At 55.9% G+C, this 23,472-nt stretch overlaps 8 protein-coding genes across 8 annotated transcripts; 4 read left to right on the top strand and 4 right to left on the bottom strand.

Annotated features, from left to right (window-relative positions):
- Nucleotides 1-54: 54 nt before the first annotated feature.
- On the bottom strand, nucleotides 55-807 carry EX895_006459 (uncharacterized protein; the record flags this gene model as incomplete). The annotated part of the gene is made up of 2 exons (XM_029887050.1): nucleotides 55-84; nucleotides 184-807. The coding sequence occupies 2 exons, from the start codon at nucleotides 805-807 to the stop codon at nucleotides 55-57; spliced, it is 654 nt and encodes a 217-aa protein (XP_029736542.1).
- Nucleotides 808-6,572: 5,765 nt separating this feature from the next.
- EX895_006458 (uncharacterized protein) lies at nucleotides 6,573-7,892 on the top strand (the record flags this gene model as incomplete). The annotated part of the gene is made up of 1 exon (XM_029887049.1): nucleotides 6,573-7,892. One exon carries the CDS (start codon nucleotides 6,573-6,575, stop codon nucleotides 7,890-7,892), a length of 1,320 nt encoding a protein of 439 aa, XP_029736541.1.
- A 618-nt stretch (nucleotides 7,893-8,510) lies between these two features.
- Nucleotides 8,511-9,581, bottom strand: EX895_006457 (uncharacterized protein; the record flags this gene model as incomplete). Its single annotated transcript, XM_029887048.1, has 1 exon — nucleotides 8,511-9,581. One exon carries the CDS (start codon nucleotides 9,579-9,581, stop codon nucleotides 8,511-8,513), a length of 1,071 nt encoding a protein of 356 aa, XP_029736540.1.
- A 980-nt stretch (nucleotides 9,582-10,561) lies between these two features.
- Nucleotides 10,562-11,089, top strand: EX895_006456 (uncharacterized protein; the record flags this gene model as incomplete). Its single annotated transcript, XM_029887047.1, has 1 exon — nucleotides 10,562-11,089. The coding sequence occupies one exon, from the start codon at nucleotides 10,562-10,564 to the stop codon at nucleotides 11,087-11,089; it is 528 nt and encodes a 175-aa protein (XP_029736539.1).
- Nucleotides 11,090-11,347: 258 nt separating this feature from the next.
- On the bottom strand, nucleotides 11,348-12,750 carry EX895_006455 (uncharacterized protein; the record flags this gene model as incomplete). The annotated part of the gene is made up of 2 exons (XM_029887046.1): nucleotides 11,348-11,439; nucleotides 11,523-12,750. The coding sequence occupies 2 exons, from the start codon at nucleotides 12,748-12,750 to the stop codon at nucleotides 11,348-11,350; spliced, it is 1,320 nt and encodes a 439-aa protein (XP_029736538.1).
- Nucleotides 12,751-16,343: 3,593 nt separating this feature from the next.
- EX895_006454 (uncharacterized protein) lies at nucleotides 16,344-17,850 on the top strand (the record flags this gene model as incomplete). The annotated part of the gene is made up of 4 exons (XM_029887045.1): nucleotides 16,344-16,418; nucleotides 16,759-17,079; nucleotides 17,385-17,462; nucleotides 17,758-17,850. The coding sequence occupies 4 exons, from the start codon at nucleotides 16,344-16,346 to the stop codon at nucleotides 17,848-17,850; spliced, it is 567 nt and encodes a 188-aa protein (XP_029736537.1).
- Nucleotides 17,851-19,188: 1,338 nt separating this feature from the next.
- EX895_006453 (uncharacterized protein) lies at nucleotides 19,189-21,738 on the top strand (the record flags this gene model as incomplete). Its single annotated transcript, XM_029887044.1, has 1 exon — nucleotides 19,189-21,738. One exon carries the CDS (start codon nucleotides 19,189-19,191, stop codon nucleotides 21,736-21,738), a length of 2,550 nt encoding a protein of 849 aa, XP_029736536.1.
- A 100-nt stretch (nucleotides 21,739-21,838) lies between these two features.
- Nucleotides 21,839-22,918, bottom strand: EX895_006452 (uncharacterized protein; the record flags this gene model as incomplete). Its single annotated transcript, XM_029887043.1, has 1 exon — nucleotides 21,839-22,918. The coding sequence occupies one exon, from the start codon at nucleotides 22,916-22,918 to the stop codon at nucleotides 21,839-21,841; it is 1,080 nt and encodes a 359-aa protein (XP_029736535.1).
- Between the last annotated feature and the right edge of the window lie 554 nt (nucleotides 22,919-23,472).

Genomic DNA, 23,472 nt, shown 5'->3' with positions numbered 1-23,472 from the left:
TGGCGAAAGAACAGGTCTGCATATGAAGTGATGGGACAAAGGATGGCTGACCGATCAGCGCAGTTTCTTGTCCTCGAAGAATCCCTGTTGTCGACGATGAAGACGAGATACAAGGACGGGAATGGTGTCAGTCTACATCTGGAGAATCTTGATCAAATGTAGCCATGAGGTCACAAAACTTACCCTGAGATGGCGCAACTGCCAAACACAGGCGCCCAGCAGCGTGATGAGTTGCAAGCTGCTCCACCACAACGCTCTCGAGTTTGTCAGCTCCGACAAATCCCTGAACTGGGCCTCGCGCTCTCTCTGGTACTGCTGCTCCTTCCTGATATCTCGCAGCTGTGCATTCAGATCCCTGACCCTCTGCGCGAGATCGTTGACGTGCGATTTGTCCTTGTGCGAGTTGTCCGGCTTCGCATCGCCAATAATGATATCGAGGTGCATCCTGACCTGCACCGCAGAGCGCCCGTCGAATTTGGCCTGCATGCAGATGCGGTGGTCGCCCGCCTCGTGCGATGTGAACGCGAACTTGCCCTCCGGTGGCCCGCGGGAGGAGGTCACCACATGGTCGTCTTTGACTTCGCGCACCGAGATGTGGATGCCCATATCGTCCTTGACAATGAAACGTTGCAGTGTTGTGTCCCATTCCTCGGTCATGTAGTGCCCGACTACCACCGTGTCGTTCGGCAGCTCTTCGAGGAAGCATTTGGGCACATCCGGCTCGAGGTAGAAATATAGCGCGCTGGCGGAGCGCGCGAGGACAAGGAAGGTGGTAAAGATGAGGATGAGGGGCGTGCGGCCGAACATGACTGCTGCTGTCGCTGCTGCTGGTGAGGTGAGGGTGCCTTTTCTAAGTGGTGGTGGTGTCCTGATCGCGGGGCGTCCGTTTGTTTGAAGTGTCCGACTTGAGGAATGACCCGTCGCACGACTCTGGTCCTTGCTTCGTGCTTGATGCGCCTGGTTCGATGCTGTTGGTCTGCCGTTCCAGCGTTGATCAGACTCCCTTTCTCCTATGCGAACGCCTCCGATGCGATGTCGAAGTTGATCAGAACGTTGAAAGGTGTCTGCTCGTCGACGTGGAGCCGAACCGTGCTCTCGTTCTCGCACCGCGGCTGGAAGAACAACCCATTTAGAGCTGCAGGCCCAAGACATCTGCTGGCACAGCCAAATCACGTGCCAGGCGTCTTTGTCTTCTCTGAGCGTTATGCCGGTCTAACATCCCGTACCCTTATGTCGTCCTCCGTTCGTTCGTTCTTTCTTTGGCCACCTGGCAGTTAATCGTTGGGGTGGCCACTACCAGCTATCTCGATTGTCCGCGTGCCCAGCTGTCTCATAAGGTGCGCTGCGAAAGGGTGTGCTTAGGTGAGCCGTGTAACGGATACTCGGACTTCGTGTGTAAATCCCATTTGCAAAATATATTCTCTTCTAAAAAGATGGTTCAGAAATCATGGCCAAAAAGAAGCAGCTTTGTAGCGGCAAGACAACCTTTCTGCTCATCGGATGCTACCAGGGGTCTGTACAGAATGAGACGGCGACATCAACACAAGGAATAAGCGTAGGAGGGCAAGCTATAGGTTTAGATCGGCACCGCGATGCCGGAAGGAGATCGGGAGATGAGCATCGGAAACAGGGAAAGAGTCGAGAGGTGTAAGATCACAACATCAAACATGCTCTTTGATGACATCATCGTCTAACCGCGTCTCGAAGTGGGAATTTGCAGCGACCCAACGTCCCGGCCTGACGACCACCGCGCACGAGTTGGGCTCGAGCGACCACGCCTCATCCGAATACGGGAGCATGAGATCCTCCTCACCACGCTAAGAAATATCCGGTGACGACTCTATGCATCATTGATGATGCTTGTCCGAGGATGAGAGCGAAGATTGCCAAATGCACGCATGGATTGCAAATCGAGACCAGCGACATTACGATCACGATAGCCGAGCCATAGCGCGGATCGGCAGGACCGACGATGGGGAAACCCTCAAAGCACCCGGAGGGCTCTGCGATGTGGCAGCGCGTGCTCTTCGGACGATCGAGGTCCTAAGCTTGCTAGTGGATGCATTTCGAACCCTTGGAGCAGCGGCGAAAGATTGAGCGTCACCACGCCAGACTCGTGCGACCGGCGACAATCACTGTTCACACCGCGATTACTGCGCAGCCCTATGCTGTCAGCCATAGTCGGCGACTAGAAAGTCCGCGCGCAGCCGACTCGGCGTTGATTGCGGAGCGGCGCCAGATGACACCGGACTCGCCGCAACGAAGCGGAAGGAGACGCAGAAGTCCGGAGCGCTGTTCAAGAAGAGGGGTTTGCCAAGAGTCTTGGAGACTGCAAGGGAGAATTCGAAACTGGAATACCGCCCTCTGTAGCGAACGACGACCTCATGAAACTGTGAATTTGCCCGTGGGAAAGAAAAAAGCCCGACGATGTCAATTACAATGAGATTTCGAGCCTGTGTAGGCTCGACGCGATCTGACACTCTCTGTATAAGTCCAGAGGCGGTCTAGGTGGACATCGACGTTCCAGCATCCAGGTTACCAGGAGGGAACCGCGGAACGCATCGTCCTAGCTCAACTGGTTTGGAGCAGAGACACGGAGAGGAATGCGGACGAGTAGATAGAAATACTGCCCTGGATCGTTGCTGCGTCCAGTGCCGTGCCAAACCAACTCCGACCTGCCTGTTGCCGGCGGTCGTTGAATGCAGGCAGATCTGCACAGGTGTGAGAAGCTACTCCGAAGTTAGCCAGGCACGCACGGCCTGCCGCCGGGATCAAAACAATTCAACGAAACCACCAAAGTCTCCGTTTGCCGTCGATTACGCGTTGGACGATATCCAATGCTGATCAGTAGAGCGACACTTAACGGAATGCACCCTGGGCCCAGACTCCGCTGCCACTCAACGTTCGAATGCGTTCCGCCGTACAGTGCTTTGTTTTGATGGATCCACGTCAAGGATATGATGTTGGTGTTGGCAGACATCCCGGAAGCAGCAGCTTCGATCGACATGGCGAAAATCAGACGAGGAAGAAGCGGAAAGCAGGGCTAGGTCACTTTTACGCGTCCAAGGCAGAGCGATAAGCGAGGATTCGACGAGACGGGGGCGAAGCAACACCTCATTCACCCCTCGCTTCGACCTGGTCCTCCCACATGGCTCAGTTCGCCTCCTCTCACTGTCCATCGGAAACCCTGCGGCCGTCCCTCTGCCACGGTATGCCCGCAACCATCTTCCGAGGCAGCTCAAAGCGACGTTGGATGAGAACCGCACACACGAGGCACGGACCTTGGCCCACGAGCTCTCTCTCATACCATCGTCGTTGAGCGAGAATCACGTGAATGTGGTCGATCAGGTTCGTTCGTGGGCGTCGGCGTCGTCGCTATGCCTTGGTGACGTGAGAAGGCAGACCTCATGGTTCGGAACTGGTCACGCCGACCGACGCGCCTGGCCACGCCGCCGCCCACGCGCAGCCTCATGAGCACATGGACCCTCTTTAGGCGAGAGAGGGTTTCTGGCCCACCTGGTTTGCAAAGCCACCTGCGCCCTTCAATCACCTTGGTCGTTTGCGCTCACTCGAGCGACCGCACACTGCCAATATCCTCAATTTGTGTATGAATTACAATACTGCCCTCTTGATTGAAAAGAGGAAAAAAGAAGGAAAGCGGAAGATGACCCCGCGGACCACGCCGCCCTTGCTTTCAAGTGTGTTGATGCGCCATGAAGATCACCGTGCTTCGAAGCGTGAGCGTGCTCGCTCTGCTGAGATATGAAAGGCGATGGATGCGTCTGAAAAAGACACACTGCTCCAAGGTCTAGCGATCTCGTGCTTGCGCATCCGTTTGGCACGCCATGAGTAGCAGGCGGAACGAAAAGCCCGGAAGCAAGCGAGTGGACCAAATCCCAATTATTGACTTTGATACATCGTTACTGATGGAAGCCCCGTCTGGCTTCTGTCGGGCCGTCCTTCTTCGCGAGCGGCTCAACTGTTCCGATGAGTAGCTATTTGCTCAATCCATTCCGACAACTCCCTTTTTTCCTTTTCGACTGATCCGGTCGCGCGCTGGATGAAAGGGAGCTCTCTCGCTCGATGACCAGCGCGAGTCTCGGCTACGGTCTCGATGTACTGTCATCAAGTCATGCTCGCCTTTCGTGCTCGATCCGATTCCGAACGCTCATCGCTCATCGCTCATCGCTCATCGACAGAGAGAACCCCAGCCGGCTCGACAGCAGGGAAGCTTGGTCGATCTTGCTGGTCTACGCCCAACCGTTCTTCCCCCCTCTCTGTCCATTCTCCCATCGAACCCATTTCTCGGTGCTGCTCCTTTCTGTTCACGACATGAAATATTATTAATGATAATCCGGAATCAAGCAACTCAGACACGATGCCCTTTCCAGCGGAAGCGGAGTGCCTCCTTTGCCTTTGGCACTCCGAGAGCATTCCGCAATCTTATACCTTCCCGTCCCCTTCCACTTGAGGAAGGTTCGATTGTTCTTTGACAGGACCGAAACAACAAGAAGACCGACCGACTAAGTCAGCTACTGTACCTCAGAATGAGATCCTGCCTGAGCTACGATGTGAGGAAATGTGTTGCTCAATGAGAGAGGGTTTCCTTCTCGTCTTGCTAATTTAATTTTTAATGCTAAATGCAGTCAGCCATGCAGCGGTTCCAAACAAAAAAAAAGGGGGAGAATAAAATCGCATGACCAACACCGACGCGCTGCTGCGCAACTCTGCATGTAAAACAACATACCGGTCTGTGGCTGTCTCAAAGGGTACGTCCACTTGCAGCAACCCATCGGAGGCAGCTTGCTCTTGTCGCGGCTCGTTTTTTTTTTTTTCTTTTTTTTTTTTTTTTTTCAAACAGCGACGATGCCGTTTGTTGAATTCTCTTGGTGAAGTTTCCACACTGTTCAAGATTTTCTCGTCGCTCGGAATCGACATCGCTTGTTAGCGATGCCCACTGCGACCTTCGGTCCTCGCGCGCTCTGTGTTACTCGGCACTTTCGAGCCATGTCACTCACTACGCCTCGCCTCGCCTCGCCCTGACTTTACTTGCCTCGCATTAACTCGAATCTTCAGCTGCTGCAACTGCAACTTCACCGCTTTGCATTCCTGCTCAGAAGACGCCGGAACTATTTTCAAAAATCGATTCTGTTTTCAACAAACTGCCTCAGCCCCGGACAGATGGAAATCAATAAACCACTCCTAACTCTCGATGGCGTAGTGGTGAGCCAGTGCGCGCGCCCCCTTCTGAGTCCTCAATTTGTTGCTTTGACACACTGTGGTTGATTGTGCGGTGAAGTGCACATTGCATGAGGCCTGTCCGGCGCCTGCGGTGCGGTGCTACATCCAATCTCTGAGCTCATGTGTATGCGGCTCATCTGATCGCTGTTGTACCTTTTTCGCCATCGTACTCCTGAACGCAGCCTTGAGGTTCCGCAGAGCCACCCGCAAACCCCCACCCACACTCTCCCACACACACACACACTCCCCCCCTCTCTCTGACGCACAGCTTCCACTCACGCCCGACCTGCCCCCACGAGATTCCTCTTCGCCTGCTTCTTCCTCTACATCCAAGACTCGGAACGCCGTCGTGTCAACCACCGCCACAACCACCTTCTCCACCTCATCAGCATCCCGTTTCATCCTCATACGAACGTCGTCGAACCTCTTCGCCTCACTGCTCTTCTTCAACGAGCTTTCCCAATCACACCGGTGGACGTTTGTGTTCGACCTTTTTCGGCCTCTCTCCCAGCTCTCGATCAAGCACGCATTGCCGGCTGTGCGATCACACCTGCCTCGCTGCACCTTAGCGACCGAAACAACATCGCCACCTCGCAGCATCTACGGGCTGTTGCCAGCATCACACCTCGTTCGCATCGGCGCCATCCTCGAAGCTCACACCGCAGCTGCATATCACGTCAACTCGCTTTGCAGCCTAGCCAAGACGTTTGCAGCTAACAACTAAGGTTCCCACCGCAAACCTTGTCTCTCCTTCGCCTGCATAGGCCGATCCGGTCATCTCCATCCTCGGCGTCAGGATCTCACTTGTTTCACTTTGCGCTCGAGCTTGTCTCCGTTCTGCATTGCCAACCCCTTGCTTTCTTCACACACAGCTGGCGCAGACCTCATTGCAGCCTATTCACTCAGACGCAGCAACAGAGTCCAACAGCCACAAGGTTTGCAACGCCCGGGTCCACTTCCGCGCTGCGCATCACCTCTTCATTTCAGCAGGTTCCCATTGGTACCTCCGTTCTCAGCGCTCCTCCCACTCGCCTCTTCGCTCTGTTCACAAACTGCATCGACTGCGCTTTTCTGCGATTCCGCACCATCAGCTTTGTGACCATCACTGCTTCCCAACACGTATCATCGTCAGGGATTCAGTTTAGCAACAACACCGTCAACATCATCACGGCAGGGTACATGACTGCCTCCTCGTAAACTAAAAGCAGCCGGCTCTCGCTCGCTCGCTCGACGAATTCTTCTTTCCTTTCTACGACTTCAAGGTCCTCTTCTTTCCCCCACTTACCTAACTACGGGGTTTTCCACGAGCCTTTGCTCACAGCCTATTTGTCATGACGGTATTAGCACAATCAGCCCTCTCGGGCCTGTTGATACTGTCTAGCGCCTTCGGTGCCTCGGCATTTCCGATTCGAGATGGCCCATCTGTGTTCGCGCCAGAGGCCGTAGTCGCATTGCAGAAGCGCGCCATCATGAAGGGTGACAACTACGTGCCTCTGGGCAGTACAACAGTGCCGCTCTCTCCGCTGCTGCTCGTCTTTGCAGGGCTGGCTGCAGCATTTGTCGGACTTGCCATTGCATTGCTGCGCATCTTTGTTCCGTCTTGCATGTCGAGATCGTCGCGCATCGTGCTCGAAGAGCGGGAAAGGGCGCGGCAGGATCTGCGGGTACGCGGCGCCGTCAGCCCACGAGACAGTCCAGGCGGAAGCCCGACTCCGGGAGGTAGCACACCCACAACCGCTCAAGCACGACGCTTCCCGCCCAACAAACCAACACGTCCGCTAGGGCACAACTCACGCGGGAGCTTTACACCGGGCCAGTCATCCACATCGACGCTGACCAACAAGCGCGCATCGCATGGATACCGAGGCACATCTTTCTCGCTCAAGGATGCGCGTATGAACACGGAAAAGTCGTATCGATCGAGCTTGAGCGGCTTGCAATTGCCACTGCTCAATTCGAGCGAAAGTAGCAGCGGCTCGTCGACGCTGCACGTCAACCAACGAGACTCGACCATGTCGGAGCGTGCGAAGTATCCCATCATGGCCACCAACGATTCCAACACACCTGGCAAGGTAGAAAGACCCCGACTCGGGTTCGGCACTCGACACCTGCAGCGCACCAGCTCAACGGGCAAGGGAGCCGACCTGCAACGCACCCGCAGCGGGCGACAGCGAGCAGAGATTGCAGTGCAGCCTCGAGCAGTGGCCCCTGCCTATGCGCAACAATGGCGACGGGGGGATTCCAATTCACACCAGCATCCGTTGCAAACAGCATCAAACCGACGTGACTCGGTTCTGTCGATGGGCGAAATGAGCAGTAGCGCTGGGCACAGTTACATGGAAAGCAATGCCACCAGCCGCATTGGCTCGTTCAGCAACATGTCGGGCAACCCGCTCCAACCGCTCAGCATGCCAGGGTTCGGTGCGGGCGCGCATGCCAACCCAGCGTGGGCGAGTCCACGCTCAACAAGCAGGTCGCCTTCGCTCGAGTATGGCTCACCGGATCCATCGCGTCTTGGAGCCGTTCACAACGCTGTCGGCAACAGCCGAAACTCTTCGGTCAGTGGCTTGTTCGATTCTGACGGCAGCGATCACTCGGCACCGCACACGGCCGTCTTGATTCCTTCGCGCGCCACTTCCAACAGGAGATGAGCAATGCATCGCGTCACGCCATCTGAAATCGGGGCCCATCCATCATCCTTCCATCCATACCTCGGTTCTTCCGAAAGCTGCCAAACTAGCACAGCTCGCATGCCGCTACGCTCAGCACAGGACAATATCTTTTCCCTTCCTTTCTTTTTTGCTACGTTTGCATCTTTTCCCTTCAAAAACCAGCCACCAGAGCTCGCACTGTTTAGCATTCAGCACACGTCTCAAACTGGGCGATCCTTTGGAGGAGGGATGACTGAGCGTCCATCTGGTCAGGCCATGCAACTTCGAAATGTTCTTTGCCACACGCACATGTCGCCCTCATACTCGCATTCATCTTGTTACAGTACCTCAAACACCATGCACTTGTCAATCTCATGTCTTCGGGCTTGTCATCCGGTCCGTAACCACGAAGCGCTTCTCGAATGCGACGCGCGCACTTGTCGAAGATTGCAGACCTTTGTAGAATCTTCGAAGAATAATGATGTTGGCTGACTTCTTTCGATCCAAAAGACAGACCACGCTCATACGGACACGCACGCACACAGCGAACCTTGAAAGACGAGCGACTGGGTAGTCGATTTCGGTGGGCAATATATTGATTCATGGAAACGTCAATGTCTACGACGACGACGGAGCCCCTGCGGTAGAACTCGAATCGACCTTGTGCTTCGAGGCGAGCTCGCGAATTTGGTCGGTGATCTCCTGGAAGATGGGGAAGGTGAGACTTTGCTTGTAGCGGTGTATTGTGGTTCTTGAGAGCATCGTCCCCGCTGGCGTCAAGGACTGTGCGTCCGCATCTCCATTTGCTGGCTTCTGATCCGGCTGCAACGGCTGATGAATTGCTGCTTGCTGTAATGACGTCGACTCGATCTGCTGCTCGAGCTGCTGCTGCGCATCTTCCTTCGCGTCGTCCAACACCCTCACCAGACCCGGATCGATCGGGATACGACCCAAAAAGTGGATCCCTTCCCTCTTCGCCAGCGCCTCGCCACCGCCTTTACCCCACACATTCGTACAATCCTTGCAGTGTGGGCAGATATAGCCAGACATGTTCTCGATCAGCCCCAACACGGGCAGCGACGTCTTCCTGCAGAAATCCAAACTCCTCAGATTGTCCGCCAGCGACACAGCCTGTGGCGTCGTGACCATCACCGCTGCCGGATTGAAGGTGCGCAGATACTCCAAGATGCTGATATGTTCGTCCGAGGTCCCCGGAGGAGTGTCGATGATGAGGTAGTCGAGCTGTCCCCACCGTACGTCGCCGAGAAATTGCTTGATCATGGCGTTCTTCTTCGGGCCGCGCCACACGACCGAATCGTTTTTGCTGCGCAGCAGAAAGCCGACGGACATGACGGCGAGCTGCTGAGACGCATCCGTATACACGGGCACCCACCCGTCCGTGCTCTGCTTGACCGACGCCCCGTCCAACCCGAGCATGCGCGGGATCGATGGACCCGTGAGATCCACATCCAAGATGCCCACCCTCGCCAGCCGTTCCTCGTTTGCGACGCGAGAAGACGATAGAGAGAGTGCGAGTTGTGCGGATACAGACGACTTTCCCACCCCACCTTTGCCGGAAAGCACGAGGATGATATTCGATACCTGCGACAGTCGACGTACGATCTTGGGGTCCGCTCCGAGATGTGACGCCGACGGCGAGACGGACGTGCTCGCTGCTGCTGCACTCATCTTTCCTTTCCAGCAGCCTATGCCTCTTGACGATCTGAAGGGTTGAAGCTGGGGGAAAGGTACGTGGTGCAAGCGAAAGATGAATGGAAGTGGTTGTCCAAAAGGCTGAGTCGTGTGTCAGGTTGATTGGACGCTCGGTTATCAATCGTAGCGTTTTCTTCTCAAGCTCGGTGTGGAGAAAATCCGCGCGATCCGCGCATCTTCAAAAGATCGGGCTCGATTTCGAAACTCAATCTCCGAGAACGGAGTTGCTTTTCGAGAGTTAACACCATCTCGAATGACATGAACGGGATGTCCGGGATACCTCGACCGACGTGACCATCATCTTACCCGGGTAAAGGACAAGTTCGAAACCATCAGTACAAACACGAAACCATGACATCGACGCAGCACACCAATTCGCCTGTCTCGTACGTGTTGAGTTTTCGGAGCAAGCCAAACCCGCGCTATTCTTTAAATCCATTCGTGCGTTTCAAATGTGCCATGTGGAGTGGCGAGTCTCGTTTCGTGCAGCATGACGTCTAATCCTACTTAGTGCTTCACAATCCGAGAGTTCGGAATGCCAACATCAGGTTGATAGCTCGCTCGCTGGCTGCGACCACATGGTCGCTCCTCGGTGCTCGTAGCCGGTCATACCGCAATCTAGCTGAAACAGGAAAGAAGGTGTCTGATGCGGTTAGACGAGGGTCGCGACATGTCATCGTGTTTCACAAGGTTACTGACCTACCGAATTTACTGGGAAGATTGGCCGGGAACCGTGCCCTGTAGCAAAGACTGGCCTTGCCGTCGTATCCGTTCTTCCCGTGTACCTTCGACATGAGCTGCTTGTGAAGACATATATAGACCAATCTCCTTGCGTGCACCGCCCTGCTCCATTTGTCTAACAACACCAACACCTCACTCTTTCTAGCAAGCCACACGGTACCCTACTCCACTCTAACGCACACATTGGCACACACACCTCCAATCGTTCCGCAAACATGCTCTGGCCACGAAACAATGAGTCGGTGGCGACCGCTTTCGCAAAGGACATCGAGAACCTGCACCTGCTTTACGACTACGACGCGGAAAACCCGCAGACGGGCGCGCCCGAGAAGTGGCGCTACGAAATGTGGTTCCGCTCGGCCGACCGCATCGTCTACGCGATCCACGGCGGTCCCATGGCCGGCCGCCTCAACTACCAGACCGCAGACTACCAGTGCATCCGCCCCGGCGAGCTCTGGCAGTGCAACTGGCTCGAAGAGACCGGCACCACCTGCTCGCTCGTCTACGACATCAAGAACAAGAAGATCACCACCATGCTCAACTTTAGCAAAGGCCACTGGGAGTACCCGGAGAAGGCTCACGGTGACAAGCGCAACCCCGAGGACTTCCAGAGGTGGCGCGACCTGGCCAAGATTGGTATCCAGACCGACAGGAAGATCTTGAATGACCAGGCGGAGATTCTCGAGTCGTTCCACGGACCCGGCAAGTTGCAGGATATCGATCTGAATGCCCCTACCCTTTGAGCAGCTGGGAGTGTGTTCGCATGTATGTTAGCAAGTCCAAGTTAAGTTATCTCTCGTTGTAATGCTGATTCGTTAATTGTGCTCAGCCCTGTCTGTCTCGAAAGCTGCATTTTCTCGCCTGCGTATCTCAGACCGTGTCGAGAAGCTTCTTAGCTGTCGATGTGAAAGTATGATGTTTCTCTGAATACCGAATGAGAGACGTGACAAAAGACGAGATAGCGCGGCGATGAAGCGCCGCTTGGCAACGTGCGAAGACGGTTAAGCAGAGAACGGCGCCAGCCTGGCAGATGGCTTTTCGCTCTGCGTACGAAGATCGTACTCTCCGTGCTGCGTAATGTATCGAACCCAAGCTGTGACGAGACCAAAAGCAAAGCAACTGTGTTAGTCAAACTCTGCGTCGAACGCTGCTTTGCTGCGAGAGACGGAAACTTACGCAAAGCCTGGTAGCCAGACTTTTCGACGATCTTGAGGTATCGAACCTGGATCCCCGACACTGTAAAGTACGGGATCTCAAACTTGATGCTGATGGGCGTACGTCGGTCCACCGTGTCCTCGCTCTTGACGCTGGGCAAGCCAAAGTGGGCCCTCATCAAAAACTCCTTGCCTCCTCCCAACTGCTTGATCTTCCACACCATCGCCGACTTCTCCGGCGCATAGACAACCGACCCGATCGCCGCGCGGAACTTGGGCGTATCGGCGTCGTCCGGAACAGGGATGTGGATCTCGACATTGTTGGCAGTAGATCTGCGCTTGAACTGCGCCTTGACTTTGACCATGAACTCTATCCTGCTACCCTCATGGCGCTCGACGATCGCTTCGGCCCAGATGAGCGGCTTGACCTGGGTGCTGAGGCGATAGCTCATCAGCTCAAATTCGCCGTCCGGCGGGATGAAAGAGATGGTCCTGTCGTTTTCGAAGCGCGAGAGACGAACGCACTGGTGGAACTTGACGTCCTCCATCTCGATGGCTTTGCCCCTTGCGGCTCTGCCCGTGCTTTCAAACATGACCTTGTCGTTCAACCCGAGACGCAGCTCTGGCATACCGGAGAGATAGCACTTCATCTTGACCGCACCCAATATCTCGCTCCTGACCACATTGCCGTTGGCGCTGACGAGCAAGTTGACCGATTCGACCACGTCCAAAAACACCTCGTTCTTGCGGTATCGGATGCCCTCCGATCGCCACGAGACTGCATTGGTGACGGCCATGGGCGGACGTACTTGCACCTCGAGCTTGTGCGATTCCTGCGTGATGTACTCCTGCAGGATCTTGGACTCGGTGGTCTGCGGATAGCCAAAATCCATCATCTCGTCGAGCAGCTCGTAGATGATGACAAAGTTGTCGCGGATCGACTCTTCCTCGAGCTCCTTGAAGTACTCTTCGAGCACCGACGCGAGCTTGTGGAGGAAGATGAGCACTTCGGCTGCGTTCGAGTTGCGCCGTGAGAGCGCGAGGAGGTAGAGGTTGTTGTGACGGATAAACATGTAGTTGACGCCCTCGGACGAGAAGCAGGGGCTGACCGAGCTTCCACCCGCTTCTTCTTCGAGGTCGAGGAGAAGGGGCAGGAACTTTTCGACGGCAGAGGGGGAGACGTCATCGCGGTACGATCGCTGGATGAGCGATTTGCCCTTGAGATCGACGATGGCGATGAGCGAGGTCATTGTGGTGGGCGGCGGCGGGGAGTGGTCGTTCTCGCCGAATCCTGCAATGTAGAGTGCCGAAAGCCTCTTGACGGCGCGACGATCCTAGTTGCGTTCCAGCGTGAAGACTGAGCCGGGCGCTGTCGTTGCTTCGAAGGTCCTCTAACTGCGGGTCTAGTGTTGAGTCGAAGAGCAGCAGCAGCAGGTGGTGATGATGAGAATGATGATGGTGTGGGCATGAGTTGAATATCGAAGCGATTATTCTGTTTGGGTGGTCTGTGTTGGACTCGGCGCGCTTACCGAGTCTTCCTGTTAGTGCCAGCGCTGGTCATAATGAAACGTAAGCCTTAGTCAATTGGAAAAAGAACTTGTTTTGAGATATGAATGTCTATACATAGTTCTAGATCATCTGCGGCCATAGAACCTTGAAAGCACCGCATCCCGTCCGATCTGCGAAGTTAAGCAAGGTATCGCCTAGTCAGTACTGCGGTGGGGGACCACGCGGGAATCCTAGGTGCTGCAGTTCTTTTTTGCTTCCTTGAACTCGCTCAGACCTAACAGACCTAACAATGCCACTTGTTGGAGACTCTCGTTCATACCACACAACTCTGACACTCATACGCACACGCCACTCACGACCTGGCAGCACCGTCTCAATCCCCTGCATGGAAAGTTTCTCTGCCATGGTGGAACCGGGACGAACGTGTGCCTGCACGCCCCGCTCGCTGCTTGTACCCGCCGGCGGCGTGACGACACTGGATCCCAGCCAACGTGTGAGCGCCAAGGAGCTGCACGCCAAGGACCGCGAATGGCAGCGTCAGCGACAGAGCCGACCACACGATGCCGGCACAGCAACGTCGCGGTCTTCGCTCAGCGGCGCAGCCAGTGAAACGATGACGATGACGACGACGACGACGACGACGACGCACGGAGATGGAGCAACGGACGACGCGGGTGCCAAGGCCAAGACGAGGTCGATATTGACTACGTTGTTTGGTCGCAATCGCAGCAAGATGAGCAATTCGACGACTGGACGACAAAGGCTCCACGATGCAGCAGCACAGGCGTAATCTGTCAACCATAGAACATTGACTGGCCCGATCCAAGCTTTGGACGAGCAGCATCGGACGACATGGACCGAAGCCGTCTGGACACGCGAACGCGACCGGCGGTCTCAATGAATCGCACATGCCATGCATGGCTCCACCAACGGTATGATGACCCTCGGGAGATGTCATGCAATGGAAACTGGATGCCAAGCACCGAAGTGGGTCGCCTTCCAAGGAACGGATTCGGATTGCCACAGGACGAAACTTCGTCCCTGTGTCCAAACGGTACGAGATGCGCGGATCAGAACCAGGCGCGGCACGGAATAAATTCGGGCTTCCCCAACGCGAAATCAATTTTGACCAGCTCGCTCCTGGCCAGCACGCAGTTTTCTGAGAGGTCTCCACCTCGACTTTTCTCTTGCATTGCTTTTGAATACACCTCGCTGAACTTCTGGTCTGCAAATGCGGCCCTCGCGGTGGTCACTGCAACAAGCACTCGTGGTCAACGTGAAGGCGTGTGGGGTTTAGCTGCAATGGTCTGAAATGCAGAAGGACGGAACAGGCAAGGAGGAAGGAGCGGAGGCAGTTAGTTGCCGGGCCGCTCTGGGCGATCGTCTGTGGGGCTGGCGAGAGGAAGCCTTGTTTCTTTTTGGAGGCTCAGGCGGAACTTGGTTTTCTGCGTTCGGACGGCGAGAGAGGGCCTAACGCACGCCTTTTCCCGCGAGCCTTGGAGTAATTTTCTTGTTTTCTGGGTCGACAGCCATCGTTCAGGGCCTTCCAACGTTGCCGAGGTGAAGATACACGTCTTGCCGACCAGCGACCAAACCGCGCCAGAGCTTCCTCTTTGTAGGCTTGTTGCTCCTCATTACAGCATGATGGAGAGATACAGACAAGCGTGCTGGAAAGAAGAACAGCTCAGCTTCCTATCTTTGTAGTTCAAACAGTCAGTAGTATTGAACGATAGCGACTCAAAGGGCGATGCAAGTGGAGAAAGACGTTTTGCAAGGTCGAACCAGCGCGATTTTGACAAGCTGCACGTATCTGCGCATAAACGGGCATCCAGATTTTAGCGCGAGGCGCCAACCCTGTTTGCGACACACGTTATCGTCGAGCAGAGTCGTGCGTGTTTTAGGGGGTGCTTGGTCGGGCACTGCCTCATACTACCACTCGCAAGTGTATAGCAGTGCATGCGCGCTGAACGAGGCGAGCATGCAAGAAAAATAAAGCCAAGAGAGACACAACGAGCGAAGCTGAACACGGTATGCCGCTACAGCGGTCGAAGGAGGATCCAACTGCGGCACAGGAACCCTGGGGACTGGTGGGGACGAAGCAGGGCGATTGGACAACATGGTTCAGCGTCATGCACATCCAGGAAAAGATGATGATGATGAGCTGTCTAAGAGGGTAGGGAAGTTGAAGATGAAAAAACCACGAGCGGGTGTGCACATCTGATCTCGATGGGACGGCGTTCTACGCAAGGAAAAGGGTCGACGTCGACTTTGATCGAGCCGCGAGCTCGCGGGCGTGGCCGGTCGTTGTCACCCTCTTCGCATCTCACGGAGAGCCATTGCCCATTTGAATTTTGCGCATCGTACTTTTTCTGCGTTGCTCCAAGTCGAGCGGGACTGTTGAGATGATTTGGGACCAAAGAGCATGGTATGATGAGGCAGTGGCTGCTAACAAAATGTCCGCAAGCCGTGCTTTGGTTTAGGCCAGGCTGACAGCAAGTTGTGGGCCACATGCTATGCCTGACTGCGAGCGGGGACGGAGCTCTCAACGCTTGAACCAGTCATGCTGGGCTTTGTCGACATGGCCACGTACGGAAAGCGCGTCGGGACCATGTCATCTCGCTGGCTCAGCATGCTCAGTCAAGACAGCGCGTCCAAAGCATTCACGATTGCAGCACAATCTGAAGCAGTCGAGAGATTGACCATGTCCAACAGCACAAGCGACAAGACGTAAATGTGAAGTCAGGTTCGGGGATGGGGAGGAGCTGCTACAGCACCCTGCTTCACGAAAGGCAGGCAAGAGCAAGAGCAAGAACAAGAGGGGAATGATGAGGAGGAGGAGAAGAAGAAGGGGAAAATCGAAGAGCGATGCGACGAAAATGAGACCCAGAATTGCAAAATATCGCAGCGTGCAAGCAAGGACCGTCTTTTGCGCTGTTTTCCCTCGTTCCCAGCCTCGACGCGCCCCGGTTTGTGTGTGTTGCTTTTCCGTCCTCCGTGTCTCTCTCGGTCAATCGCACTGTAACACACTCGATGCATTGTCGAGGTGTTGCTGCAGCTGCTCTGCGCTCCCTCTCGCTCGCCTCGAAGCCTGACAGGGAAAAATCTGGGATATTGCAGCAGCTCCCGAGCCAGCCGGGCTGATCCCCCAATTAAGCCTTCCGCACTTCATCCCCACCCCTCTTGTCCCCCCCTCCCGCCTCTTTCCCCTTTCCTCCCTTCCACCACCATCTCTATTCCAAATCACTTTTACAAGACCTTCCGTCTTTGACACCGCACAACACTCTTCACCACCATCTCTTCTTCGACCCCGTCGTCCACCAACACCACAGCAACAATGTCTGCCGCCGCCAAGCCCACTGCCAAGAAGGCCGCCACCAAGAAGGTCGCCGCCACCAGCGTCTCCTACGAGGTAAGTTTTCGATCCAAACCGCATTGGTGCTTTTGCCATTGATGCTCTCGTGGTCAGCGAGTGTACGCGTATGCAAGGCCCTCGGGACTCCAGCTCGGTCGTTGCGATGAATCGTGGTCCCTATCCTTTCGGATGGATGAGCGATTGAGACGCGCGTCTTGATGGACAACGCTCGCGCAAAAATAAATTACTGCTGCGTACCTCGCTCTCAACTCATGATGAGACTGCAGACAACTGACCCACCTTTACTTCCTCTCATTCATCGCCGCCACGTCTGCTGGTCATCGTCGCCGCCGCTGCTATTGCATTTCTCGCCATGTCCGTCGCGTCGCGTCACTAGGCCATGATCAAGGAGGCCATCCTTGCTCACCCCGCCGACGCCCGTGCTGGTATCGGCCGTGCCACCATCAAGAAGTACATCCAGTCCCACCACCCCGAGACTGCCAAGGGCTCCGAGGCCAGCTTCAACACCCGCGTCAACCAGGCCATCACCCGCGGTGCCGAGAAGAAGACCTTTGTCCTCCCCAAGGGCCCCTCGGGCAAGGTCAAGCTCGCCCCCAAGGCCAAGGTCGAGAAGAAGCCCGTTGCCGCCAAGAAGCCCGCCGCGGCCAAGAAGGTCGCCGCCAAGAAGCCTGCCGCCAAGAAGCCCGCTGCTAAGAAGGTAAGTTGCCATCACCATCATCGCCACTTTTGACGGGTGGGGCCGGGTCGAGGCGGATGGATGCGAGGGAAAATAATTTATTTTCACACGCGTGTGCTGCACATCGTTAGCTCCCTCACTCGACCCCGGGTGCACGCCCCACCTCGCCTCCATCCCTCCCCATTCCCCATCCCCCATGCACCGACATCGCTGTCGTCGTCTTCATCGCGATGCTCTTGGTCGCCATCATTATCGTGCCTGTCCCGAGATCAAGCACTGACGTCCACTTTCTCCCTCACGCGCTCCATTGCCCAATCCCGTTCCAGACCGCTGCCAAGAAGCCTGCTGCCAAGAAGGTTGCTTCGTCAACGGCCACCAAGGCCAAGAAGCCTGCCGCCAAGAAGGTAAGTCTCTCATCCTAACTCGTTGCTGTTCAGTCTCGAAGCTGCGTTTGTCGTCACGATTGTCGCCCCTTTGCTGGTGATCGCGTCAGGGAAAGTGGGCACGTGACGAGCTCCGACCGGAGCTGGTATCCGCCACGACTCGAAGCCCCCCTTTCCTCCGGGGCACTGTCACGAGCGATGCCACCGATGCTGGGAGAACGCGTTCAACGCTTGGAGCAGCTCCCGCAACGTGACCTTGTCTGCACTCCGACGCTGATCGCAACATCCCCCCTCGTCTCGTCTCACGAACATCTAGGCTGACGCTCCTGCCCGCAAACCTCTTGCTCCCACCCAACCCAAGGCTTCGAAGCCAGCCGCCAAGAAGGCCGCCCCCGCCAAGAAGGCATAAAGCGCTCGCTGTCTCGACACCACTTTGTCCGCGTCGTGGTCGTTGTCATAGCTGCTCTTGTCCATGATACCTCTCTTGTCGCTGCGCGTCTGCCTCGTGGCTCTTTAGCCGCTGTCTCCGTCTAGCACCCTGTACTCTGATGCTCACCATTGCAGCGTCGTCCCTGTAGTTGTCCCTGACCATCAGCACTTGATGGATGGGGGACGACGAAGAGGTGGCGGCGATTTCCGTGTTCCCTCGCTAGTCTGGCTTCTGGCTTTACCTTCGCTTCCCTCACCCTTTTGTACAACACTGGCTTCCTTTTTCTGCTTCTCTGTCGTGTCTTTGCTGTTTGCGCCGTCAATCCGGACCAGCTTTCTGTTGGCATTCCCTGCGGGCAGTCAACATTGGCGTTCGCTGTCGAGCGATGCGGGTCCTGGCGCGCGCGCGCGCCTTCTCCTTTCCGTTGCCCCTTTTTGTTTCTTTGTATTAATGGTTATCCTCTCTTTCTCGATTCAACTTGTCTGGTTGAGTGCAGGTTTGTGAAATGAGGCAGAGCAATCTCGGAAGCGTCATGAATGTTTTGGTTCCTGTCGGCAGTTCACGCGTCGAATCAGCTCTAGGGATCGATGAGGAAGAGGAAGAGGATGCCGGCGCGCGTGTTGTGAGGATGTCGTGGATTTTCCGATTCAGACCGTTCGATCTGTCTCAACCTCGCGCTCTCGAATCGGATCCACACTCGACGAGTCATTAGCCACGAACAAGTTCAACAACAGCTGAGAGCGTTCCACCGAAAGCAGCAGACAGGCTCCAGGCAGATCGCATCCACGCTGTCGCCGATGGTACTCGGGGACGAGAAGAGGATTCCCTGGTGACGGGGTGAAAAGGGGTGAGAGGCAGACGGACTTGTCGTGGCGGATCCCACCGCGCAAAAGGCGTGCACTAATTGACTGGCGTCTGCACGTGACCCTGCATTCAAGACCCTTGGAAAACATTTAGGAAACAAATGTTAAGTCCACAAAGTCGGCCGCTCGTGCAAAAAAAGTCAAGGGCTCAGAAAGGCTGATGCGAGCCTGAAGCGCCGAATGCCTTCTCCCTTTCACCCGGCATTACTGCTGAAGTCGCTGGCTAAACTCGCGTGGCTATCATGGCCTCCTCAGCTATTCTCGATGGTGTCGTGAGGACTGGAATCAGAAGCATGGATCTGCAACGACAGTGAACAGGCTCATCTGGGCACACACCGCTGCCGCCACCTGTGCAAAATCTAAGGTGAACAGATGCACCGCCATCATGTCGGATGAACCCTCGATATCCATCCCTTCCTGAGCACTCAGACAGGCAACAGCCCGACTCGCAGCGATGGACGCAGAAATGGACGCAATCACCAGACTTCCCGATGGAACCGCCGCTAGCATACAGGCTTCGTTGTTTGCGGTCACGATCGAAGACATTTGCCGCATCCTCTTCCGCCATGCCCTAGGCCATTGCCGAGACGTCTTTGGATCATCGTCCGGACGAACCGACATTTCTGTGGACTACGACCTGTGGATAGTCACCGTCACGATCGATGTAGACCACAGCAGTATTCGCTCTGTGCCCTTCCTCGGAGACCAGGCTACTTCAGGCAAGCACAGCGAGCTCAAACTGGTGTCCCATCTCGGCCTTACACGAATCGAAGCGTCTTCATCGTCAGGAAGGTCAAGCACCACCTGGCAGGACGGCCTTCAGCTCCAGTCGAAATCGAGTTCCGCAGAAATCGAGGAACTGCTTGCATCTCTGTCTTCCGCCGCTGTCTCAGGAAGAGGTGTCACTGTTTGCATGTGCGATGTCTTCTCGGGCATGCCAGTCCGCCGTAAGCTTATCGCGTCAGAAGCAGACAAGAGGAGCCGGGTCTCTTCTCTCGTCAGCTGCGCTCGGGGGCTTTCGCTTCTCTCACCAGACTCGAGCATTCGACTCAGCGTACGTCAGGCTGCCGTACCAGATCGCCTAGCACCACCGTTCAAGGTGCTGCTCAGCTTGCCGCGCGAACAGGACCTCGTGCATCGATACACATCCGCTTTTGGCGTCGACATCGTTCAGCTACAGGCCGTTCGTATTGTCGCAGTCGAACAGACGTTTGCTTCGGCTAGGATGAGCGTCAATGGGTTCGTGGCCGCGACAGCAACCACCGATACAGCTAGCTGCGTCTTTCTGCAACAACGAGTCTGGCCTGGAGCTACCATGTGCGGAGGCTCTCAGCCGTCCGAGCGAGAATCTGCCGTCTTTGCCTCGCTGCTATCGAGCTTTCATCTGCCATGGTCGGATGAAACATCAAATAGATATACTCGGCGGCTGGCGCTATGCCCAGATTTCTACGAAAAGGTGTATCAGCGGATCGAAGCTCTACCTACGGTTTCCGCCCCGGACAAGGGGCGACAGACTGCACAAGCATTCGTACTCGACATCACGCTGCACGACAAAGGCCGAGAGGAGCATGCTCCTGGATTGGAACTCACTGTTGCGTCGTTCGAGGCAGCTGTACTTGATGCTATCTGCAAAGTGCCAGAGGGCGTGGACGCCGTCTTACATGTAAAGCGAAAGCGTTCAAGTCGGCGTAGTACTGCTGGGGAGCGCGGGTCGAAGGAGAAGAGTGCCCGCCGGATCAAACCATGCCCTGCTACCGCATCTCTGGCAATCGAATCGTATGGCCCAGCGGCCCTTGCTCCAGAAGGCATGGTCGAGTGGAGGAACCCTGTAACTGGTCGACTTTTCCACATCGATCAGCGCACCGGTCACAGTGTCGCCGTCCGTCCGGGATCTGGGAACAGCGGCGACGAGGACATGCCATCACTGACAATGGCTCGTAGGGCCAATTGCGGCACTGGTGTGGATCGCTCCAACCTGAACAAGGGTCTTGACGGCTTGCCGCCTGGGCATCGGCTAGCAGCGGCGTTCAACAGACATGCCAGCGTCGACGAATTCGACGACCCAAGCCTGGACGAGGCACTCGCCTCCATCCCCTCTCCTTCGCCGATCTCAGCATCGGAGCCTTTTCGCCGCAGTCGCTTCTTCGACTCCATGCGTCCAAGGTCTCCTTACAAGCGAATTCGGAGTCAACGTTTGCAGAATGATGCATCTGACGACTACAACACTCTCCCTCGAAGAGCCAATCTCGAGCTCGCCATCACACGCTCGGACTTGAAACGGGCTCAGGTGCTCGACCAAGTCGATGAAAAGTTCATCCTCTGCAGTACATCATCGTCTGCATTGCCGTCTACGCCCACCCCAGTCCTGTTCTGCATTGATCAGCACGCGGCTGACGAAAGATACCGGCTTGAGCGTTTGCTCGAACAATTCGCCACTGATTGTGCTGGTGGTACTGCGGCGCATCCTTTGTCGGCCGTCCTGACTTTGGGGATCTCAGTGCAGCAGTATGAGCTCATTGATGGAAGCGCAGCGGTTCAATCGGGCCTGCAGATACTCGGATGGTCTGTCAAGGAACTCGTGCTCGTCCATGCCACACTAGGCCACGCGCAGGTGGATATAGATGGCATCCCTCACATCCTCAAGGACAAAGCGCTCACAGATCGTGGCAGAATCAAGGATCGAGACTTGCTGCAGTCCTCGTTCGCAAACTGTCTTGGAGAGCTGGCCTCTGCCATCTCCACACTGTCGAAGCTTAGCACCGAGGGGAACACGGACTGGCTGAGTATCTCGAGCGCCATCCCGACCTCATTGATGGATGTCATCAAAAGCACGGCATGTCGCAGCGCGATTATGTTCAATGATCCGCTGAGCAGGGAGGCTAGCGAACGGCTGGTGAGGAGGCTCGGCGAGTGCAAGTTTCCTTTCCAGTGTGCGCATGGTAGGCCGAGCTTAGTGCCGCTGTGCGAGGTGAGGTTTGTGCGCAAGGTGGCAGGTGACGGATAGGATGTGTGGGCTGAGTGTGTTTTGTAATGACATTTTGCTGCAGCTGAAGGCAAAAGTACATGCTAAGGTCAATGACTGATTTTGAGCGCTGTCGCCGAACTTAATCGTAGGCTTCTCTCCGCAGATCGACGAGCCCTCTGAGAGCCTTGGCAACAGAAGCTGCATACTCGATAGCGTTTTCGATGGTCGAAGAGGGATCCAGCCCACCGCCCATCTGCGGCGTCCCCGGTTCGATAGCAGAGCAGAACGGGTTGAAATGGCTCTGGTCCAGCTGTCCGCCGATGGTGGCGATGAGCTCGACCACGACGGTCGCACCCTCGGGGTCGAGCGGCACCCAGTCGTCTGTGTAGCCCGTCGGATCCGGTGTGAAGATGCGGTACACGTTGAGCGTGTGTTTTGTGCCCTGAGCGGGGTTGATGGGTGTGGAAGTGGCTGTGGAAGAGTGGCGCGAGAGGGTCTGGTTGAGTGGGTAGGTGAGTCCGTGGCGGAGAAAGGCGAAGTGCGGACGCCAGCCGATGGACGAGACGAAGCTCTTCCAGCCGTTGGCGCGGTCGGTGTCGAGGTGGGTGGTTGGGTCGAAGCCGAGCAGGGGGTCGGTGTGCGTGGACGCTGTAGGGGTGTTGAGTGGGTTGTGTGTGCTGTCGAATGTTTGGCCGGGTGAGAGCGTGGTGTCGGATAGAACCTGCACGGTGTAACTCGGCCTCACGGACGCTCGTGGATACTGACGCTCCGGTAGACTCGGTAACGGCAGACTCAGCGTGCACTCCACCGAATCACCCCCACCACTGTTACTACGTTTCACCGTTTCCACGACCCTCAGCTTGACCCCCTTCCGCGCCTTGACCACACTCGCCCACGCGTTATCGCCCGTCTCGCGCACCGCCGACGTCTCGTCATCGTGCCTCGCCAACACCGTCTCCTTCTCACACAGCAACGTCGGGGGCAGTGTCACCAGGTTCGATTCGATCCGTCGTAGTAGCGCTGGCACCAGATGGAATGGTAGCGTTCCGAGAAGTGATACTTGTGGCTGTGATGATGCCGACGAGGATGCCGGTTTGGTGGAAGAGGATGGGTTGGAGCTGCTGGATGGACCGGGGATGGCGCTGGTGCTGCTGGTGCTGCTGCCGCTAGCGGTCCCCGCGGTGGTAGCAGGTGGCCTTGTCGCTGCTGCGGAAGACATCTCGTTGTCGTGGAAGCTTGACCCCGTCTCGTGTGTGTATCGAATAGCTCGTTAGGAAGAACGTTACGAGTATGCAAGATCAAAGCATGAAGGTCAAGTGTGGAGTGAATGGGTGTTCCGAAATGAGATTAGATAATCATGACAAAACTACATAGGACGTAACAAATAAAATCAGTCGAAAAATATCCACGACACATCGACCACATGATCCTTGCTGCTATGCACACTCCTGCTGCTGCAGCACTTGTAATCTAGTTGGTCCCGCCTTCTCGTTTCCTGTCCAAGCCGTGCGCCATATCACACCGGCTCCCTCCACACTATCCTCTCGCCATTTATGCTAGCTTTTAGACTGAAACGTGACAGCTCAATGCTGTCTCACATTTGTTTTACGGCAACTCGATGTTACCGGCACTCTACAATTGTACCGGAAATCGGGTCGGCTCACGACGAGGAAAGAAGCGAGAGAGGGGCCCGCTCAGAGCGCAGGAACAGAAGGGCCAGCTGACCTCTTTGGCTCAAGCAGACTCCATCACCGAGGCGGAGTTTCAGGGAGG

Source organism: Sporisorium graminicola, chromosome SGRAM_9, assembly GCF_005498985.1.
Source record: "Sporisorium graminicola strain CBS 10092 chromosome SGRAM_9, whole genome shotgun sequence".
In the NCBI taxonomy this organism is placed as follows: Eukaryota; Fungi; Basidiomycota; class Ustilaginomycetes; order Ustilaginales; family Ustilaginaceae; genus Sporisorium; species Sporisorium graminicola.
This window is presented reverse-complemented; position numbering and strand designations above follow the sequence as displayed.